Raw genomic sequence first — 7,707 nt, forward strand, 5'->3', positions numbered from 1 at the left:
GATTTATATCTACTTCATCTATAATTGATTGTTAAATGTTGTATCTCTTATATAATAGGTGGAAGAAAAGACAAACAAGCAAGGTTGAGTCTTGTTGATGTGGAAGATAATCATCTTGATGCTGAAAATTATGGAGTAATTCCAACTTTTGATAGTGGAAATTTTCCAACCATAGACACTATTGATGATGATAGTGATATAGGGTTGGATGATACTGATTATTTTTAAGTTATGTTGTTTTAATTATAAGACTTTTTAAATTGTTGGCATGAGATATTTTGACATGTAATGAATTATTATGATTAATTTTAGGTTATGTTATTTTTATTTTACTTATATAAGTATATTTTATTTTTTTAAATTTAAACATTGACGTGCACGAAAAGCTTGCGCTATACGCTACACTATTTACGCTACGCAATGACAAGACAAAAACGCTATGAACCAACGCTACGCGATTTAAAACACTGAAATTGAGCATAAAAAATTGTGGACTTACATTATAATTTCACCTTGCTAGTCTCCATAGCACAAGTCATCTTAATGCTTCAGTGATTTAAAAGGGAAAAGACTAAGCTTAAATTAACGGAAAACAAGTTCAAAAATGTATTTACTATTGTTGACTATCTTACAGTAAGTTCAGAATCTGAAATTAAATTTAGTCAGATTTTACTAATTATAAAGCCAAATCCTTAATGCCTTTACAGGTGGTTAGGCATTTGTGACTGCTCATCGCATTTGTTTGCTTTTGTATCATCCAAGACCTATTTTTATTTGCCATCAACAAAGACTACTGGTGATGGAATTAGGTATGCTTCAATGTGTCAATTTTATACGGAACAATCAATTCAGTTAATAATTTTCAGTTATGCCAGTTTGGAATTATATACATGATTGGTATCCCACCATGCAGTTAAGTACATTGTTGATTATTCTTCCATCAGTAGAAGTTATAGGCATCCCAAGGCATGAACTTAGATTTTATTCTCTATATGATTAACATACAAAGGTAGCATTTGCCTATCCGATGAATGTATTGAATTGATTATAAGAAACTGATTACAATGTCTATACATTAAATCAAAATGGCCCATAAGGGCAAAGAATCAAGATTTGCACCTCTTAACTCACTCATAGAACTAAGTCACAAAATGTTATGCCTTCGACCTAAATCCTGTAAGAACATCAATTTATCTTTGCAGGAATCTCTTCAGTCCCTCAAGCTTATATACACATTTCCGGAGAGTGAATTCTGGAGCTCCAACTTGGAATCATTCACATATAAATGCAATGAATTGAGAATACGACTGTTCAATGAGCATCCAACTCAGACAAGAGACCACAAATCACGGTGAGTTAACAACATGGTGGATTCTCCTCGACGACGACGACTGATTGATCTTCGCATCGACCCTAGGTGACACTCCAACAGTCTGATTGATCTTCGCATCGACCCTAGCTGACACTCCAACAGTTGTGGGTCTCACTGACCTTTGGCGCACAATATGGCAGTACTCGAGGTCTTCTGCCTGACCGTCATGTCGAATCCACTGAATCATGTTATGGTACATTGGGAAAAATCGCATTTGAATAGCCGAGTAGGTGAAGTAAGGTATGAGAGTGGCAATGGTGACAAAGAGTGTTGTGATCCAATACGATGGAGCTGGAGCCAATACCTCAACAAAGACCCGGTAAGCATTCGTAGAGTATGCGGGTGGGATGGCACCATAGACGAGAAGGAATAGGTACCATACTGCAATGCTACCCCAGATAACAATGTGTTGTATCGCAGTGAAGTACCTGATGGACAGTGCCATATGACAATTCACAATCCATACCACACATGTGTACATTGTGCCCCCAAGAACATCGTAGCTTACGACCTGACCACCTTTGCGGAAGGCTTGGTGCTGTAGCGCCGTTATGCAGAAGAAGAATACTAAGATACCATTGCAAACTCCAGTGAGCATCCAACCAAGTATTCGACGCCAGCTGAAAAGCATATTCTGAACGCCTTCTTGGTAGAGCAATGGAAACTGTTTCAATAAACAGGCAAGAAAATTAGAAATGAGATGTAAAAGGTGCAAGAGTATATCAACAGTGAATATAACTTGGAGAACCTTGGATCACTTCTATTCTTTTTCTTTTCAATGGAACAGTTACTATGATATTTGTTTAAGAAAGCAGATGTACAGGTTGAACTTGCAGAAGCTTAATCAATATTTTGGCATTTGGTGTCTACTAGCAATCCATGAAGTGCCAAAAGTGTAAAATTGAATTTCTTGAAATAAGGATCCTACCAAGCTCAGAAATTTTATCGCGCTAAATTACTCTATCAAGTGAGATGGTTATACCATTACTAGATACACAATGAATGTTTAGTTATGTATGAAAAGCACATGGTGAATTCTTAGTTATGTATGATAATCACATGTTTATCAGACATTAAAGATGTAACTTTCGCTTCACAAGAGCGCAATTAAGCAAACAAGATCAATGATTATGAATATACCTTCAGGCATAGCCGGGCAGAAACATCCTGATCAAAGACTCCCAATGCAATCACAGGAAGAGAAGTGAAGAATACATTGTACAATGACATATACCAATCATTATACGCTGCTTGTCCAGAGAATGTTGTATATGCCTCATACAAGAAGATAGTGGTTCCAAATGTTAAGTTCTTGTAGAAGAAGTAACATATCTGCAGTTCAAAGTAATAATGCATTAAAAACTATGATGCAAAAGAAGTCGAATCAAGACCAAGGGAGAGACTTTACCATTGTTGATATCCTACGGTAGCACCAATGCCCATGCACAAGTAATAGACGTTCCAAAAAACGAAACTGGGATATTGCAACATCACTTGCCATGACAGCCTGCAAAATTTCAGAATCAAGATATTCAATGAATCAAAGACCAGAAAACTGTGGGTAGAAAGGAACATATGGTAAAATATCGACTATGATTTTGCTATTGGATTTTGTTTCTGTGTTATTTTCTACCAGATGCATAGGTTCTGTTACAATAGCACTAACCTGCATGCCCTCTGCGCCACTGATACCAATTCCTATATCTGCTTCTTGAAGCATTCCCACATCATTTGCCCCATCACCAATTGCTAAGGTCACTTTACCAGTGCCCTCTTTAACAAGCCTTGTGACCTATAATATTCAATGATTATCTTCTAGTTTCAGAGCAGACGAAACTTTCTAAAGTAACAGATAGACACTTCAGTTGTGTGTTCAGCAAATTTATACTCACAAGAGCTTTTTGTTTAGGGGAGGAACGACAGCATATGACTGATGCACACCCAACAGCCAATTGTAAGAACAAGTTCTTAACATCATCTTCCAATGCATATGCAAGAGATTTTCCATCGATGATCAAGGCAAATGATTCTGAAGTTGATGAACAAACAAGTTGCCTTCCTTGATTAATTTGATAAATAACATTTTCCTTGGATGCCTGAAATATTAGAAATTCATTAGAAAGGAATAAAAACAAAAAACTGAATTCATTAAATTTAAGTTGAGGATATCTAATATGAGTTGTTACAAATCTAAGTAGAAAGTCTGTTGTATCTTTGAAGGTTTTATGGCATAGAATGTTATTTAGGTAGGATTATTTTGTTGATTCTTGAAAAGACCAGACATGTGAAGTGTGCATGTTCTTCAATTTTGGGTCAAAAGATACTGTTGAACCACCCATCTTCAGTTTCTATTCACAGATCATCTAGCTAGAATTGAAGTGTTTATCTATGTCTAGTGCTGGTATAATGTAATGATGTAAACAGTTTTAAAGTTATACTAAACTAATTACCTTGGCAATGGCCCTTTTGTCCCCTTCTTTCTCCAGCTGAATTATATCTTGTCCTTCTAAAGTGATTACTATTTTCTTCATTCCCTGCCTCAGAAGACTACAAGCAAAGCTGCAAGAAAGGATAATATTTAGAACAACATATGAGAAGTTAGAACCAAACTTCTCTTCAAATATCAAAAATAGGATATATATACCCTATATTAACGGCTGTTTCCATCTTGTCACCAGTCAATACCCAGAGTTTTATCCCAGCTTGTGCAAGTTTATCAATGCATTCAGGCACCTGATCACCAATTTCACAATATTAAATTAATAAGAAAAAATTTTACATAATAGGAATTACATGGATTAATCGAGAACTTTCAACCTACCCCACTTTGCAGCTTGTCTTCAACAGCCGTAGCACCAAGAAGAATCAGATTCCTCTCTATAGAATCCGCAGCTGCCTCCATCTTTTCCTCTCTATCAACACTCACTGAATTCTTAGCTTCCGTGAATGCTTCATTGAAATTTTTGTATTCAGCTTCACCAATCTCACAGTATCCAAGAACTAAGGTTCTTAAACCAGCATCAGCATATTCATGCATCTGCTCTTTAGTTTTATCTTCAAATTTCCTTCCATTGTTAGCAAGCCTTTCAAACATTACACTGCATATATAAACAAAAAATTCTATCATAAACATCAGGTGCCTAATCAAAAATGTAACACGTTTGAAGTTTGCATGTAATTAGTACTTATGTGCCTAAAAGACTTAGACTTGCATACCTATCAGCCCCTTTGCTGAGGAGCAACAACTTTCCTTCATCATCTTGAACTATCACAGACATCCGTTTTCTAGTGCTATTAAACTCTATGACATTCAACAGCGTATATGACCTGAAAAAGAAAAGGTTATGAAACCCCAATTAAGACCATAAGACACCAAACAATATATTTACTTAATAAAAAAGTAGATATTTATATTTCTCCCTTACCTTTCCACATGTTTGCCTGAAGATGGATCTAGTTCGCGTATAGAGATGCTCGTCTGTGTCCTCTGATAAAACTCAAAGCCAAGTTCTCTTGCAGCAATAACAAAAGCAGCCTCATCAGGTGATTCAGCTTCATATGATATTTTTCCTGTTGCATCATCTACTTCAGGTATGGCAGTATGGCAGATAGCCAGCAGTCTCAAGAACATCCTGATGACATCAGCATGAGGTTCTTTAACCCATTGTCCATTCATAAGACGTGCATCGTCAAAATTAAATCCTTTAATTGCTGGTTTTGCATTATCATGATTTTCTTTTGATTCTTCGTCTTCTATCAAAGGGAATCCCTTCCTTCTAGCCATTGCTCTCTCAACCTCAGTAAATCCATGACCGTAAGCAATGCCAGCTATTGAGCATTTAATGAACTCCATTGAATTGCAAGTCAGAGTTCCAGTTTTATCAGAGAGGATAGTGTCAACTTGACCTAGCTCCTCATTTAAATTTGAAGTTCGTGCATAGGCAGGTTTATCTGATTCTTCATGATACATTTGGATGTCTTGGTTGATGAATATAGTCTGCAAAACCTTGACTATTTCTATAGACACATATAAAGAAATTGGGACAAAATAAGTATATAATATCATGGCAGTCAAAAAGTGCAATATTGCTGAAACAGCTGCTCTTCTTGGATCAAAATAGATTGTGGAGTCATCAGGTCTAAGATACCATCTCTTCATTTTCCCATCTTGTAGATCATCATGAGTTATTACTCCAAACACAACTGAACCAATAACCGAGATCAAGACTAAGGAAGCCATGAGAAAATAAATTAGCCTGCCCATTAATCTCTCAATTTTGCTCCTTTTTGATGGTGGATTTGTGGCATTCTGCATGACCTTTGTGTCATGGCCAGTGAAAACAACAACTCCATAAATGTAGTCAGTGTTTCGCAACTTTGAGTCCCTTAGAAGAAGTTGCTGAGGTGAAAGAGAGTACTGTTGATCTCCATATTCTATTGTCCCAACATAAGTGTAGAGGTTGGCATTAGGATCTTCACACTTGATGATTGCATTGAAATTCTGGTAACTGGAATCTGAATTTAAACCTGAGGTAACCTCAAGTGATTGCTTTAATTTCAAGTTTGTTTCCCCATCTAGATTCATGGTCTCAACGTAACAAAGGCCGTCGTCATAACTTGAAGAAAGCATAACAAGGTCAGCAGGAAAGAAGCTATCTTTCTCCACCTTGACAATATCACCAACTCTAAGATTCCTCCATTCTGTAGATCTGAATGCGCCGTCACCTTGATGTAATTTAACTTTTCTATTATTCACCTCAATATCCTGTGTGGGGAAATATTGCAATCGTAATTAAGCATTGTTGTCGAGAAAATAGAATGTTAGATTCATAATTTTACACGACTTCCAAAACAACATGATATAAAGAACACAACTTGTGGTTAAGAACATAACTTGTGGTTAGAAGGAAAAATACTTATAAGCATTATAACATATCCCATATTTATATGAATTTATTCCTAGAACAACCTTCACATCTACTTTAACTGAATCTATTCCTCCTATTTTGTTATTCTCTCAATGAGCAATATGAATTAAGGTCCATGGTACATGCATATGGCAAAAGATAAGATTGAGATACGAGCTAGATCTTCAATTATACAATTGAAGGGGAAAAAAAATATCTTTCTCTATGTTTCAAGACAGGGAAGAAGATGGATTGTAAGAAGCTACCTGCTGATACCTCCGCCAGTCTTCAATAGCCTCCTTTGCCATGGTTGCTCCAATCACCACAATTAAAGGGAGAATCGCACTCCCTGCAGAGTATGGAGCCAGGGGAGTAAAAGAAAGGCATCCAGTAAGTAGAAAGTATATGTTCGCAACTCTTCTGAACTGTTCAAACAGAGCCTTGGGGACGAATGAAGCCACTGTGTACTTGGTGGTGGAAACATAGTTGGCTCCGTAGTTAAGATTGGCAGCCTCCACGGAATTCGACTCATTTGCAAAGGCCACACGGGAGAAGCCCGGTCCTCCGACTTGTGAAACGTCGACTTGAAACGATGATGCACCACATGCAAAGGCGTGCAATCTACTCAAAAGAAGCTTTCTTCTCCTTCCTCGAGCCATTTCTTGCACACGATGGTTGCGCCACGGATTGTTGAACAAAATGTATAGAGAAATCACACAGATTGAACCTTTTTTAGCTCCGGAAACTCCCTCTGAAGTCTGAAAGAAAAATTCTTCTCCGAGACTGCCCCTTACCAGAAAACGAATATATCTTCGTCTCTTTTTTCTCGAACAAAACAAGCTCTAGGAAGCGAGAAGAATCTCAATTCGAAAGACACCAAAAAAGGGAGTAAAAGAAAAAAAAGAAGAATCACGGTTCCCTCCGAGAGCAAGAGAAAGACGGCTCCTTTATCCCCGAACCCACCCGAGAAATCCAAGCATGATCAGAGCTCGCCGGTCTCTATAACGGACAAGTCTGGGCGGATTTCAAACCATCTACTTTGAAACCTTCGCCGTCGGTCGCGGTTGGGGGGCGGCAACATCGCGTTGAACCTTCAAACTTCGCACCTAGTCCCAGCTTTGACTTGCCTCCCAAGTCAGGCAGAACCAGACCCCAGATTCCCAGAAAAAAATGGGGGACGCGCGTTGACTCGGCAAGTATATTGCGGATCAAATCCTTAAATAAATTCTCTCTCGAGAAAAAAAAAAGGAGAAAGAAATAAATACTGTCATCTGGAAGGCCGATTGAATTCTAGAGAGGAGTCACAGACGTTGAATTGATCGGAGAGTGCATGGTCCGTCATCTTACCGTAATCCAAACATCCAACAATCCATTTTTTAAATCTACTTTTCACATCGTCGCCGTCGCTCGTCGCGCTCTGTCTCCCCC

The 7,707-nt window shown here is 37.7% G+C and overlaps 1 protein-coding gene across 1 annotated transcript; it reads right to left on the reverse strand.

Moving 5' to 3' along the window:
• Window positions 1-1,023: 1,023 nt before the first annotated feature.
• Window positions 1,024-7,707, reverse strand: LOC122021034 (putative phospholipid-transporting ATPase 9). The gene is made up of 11 exons (XM_042579100.1): window positions 6,546-7,707; window positions 4,798-6,137; window positions 4,589-4,699; window positions 4,194-4,470; window positions 4,017-4,105; window positions 3,823-3,931; window positions 3,265-3,468; window positions 3,039-3,164; window positions 2,781-2,879; window positions 2,513-2,704; window positions 1,024-2,036 (listed from the first exon to the last, which is right to left on the reverse strand). Exons 1-11 carry the CDS (start codon window positions 6,936-6,938, stop codon window positions 1,347-1,349), a joined length of 3,630 nt encoding a protein of 1,209 aa, XP_042435034.1. The 5' UTR covers window positions 6,939-7,707; the 3' UTR covers window positions 1,024-1,346.

Source organism: Zingiber officinale, chromosome 9A, assembly GCF_018446385.1.
Source record: "Zingiber officinale cultivar Zhangliang chromosome 9A, Zo_v1.1, whole genome shotgun sequence".
Classification (NCBI taxonomy): domain Eukaryota; kingdom Viridiplantae; phylum Streptophyta; class Magnoliopsida; order Zingiberales; family Zingiberaceae; genus Zingiber; species Zingiber officinale.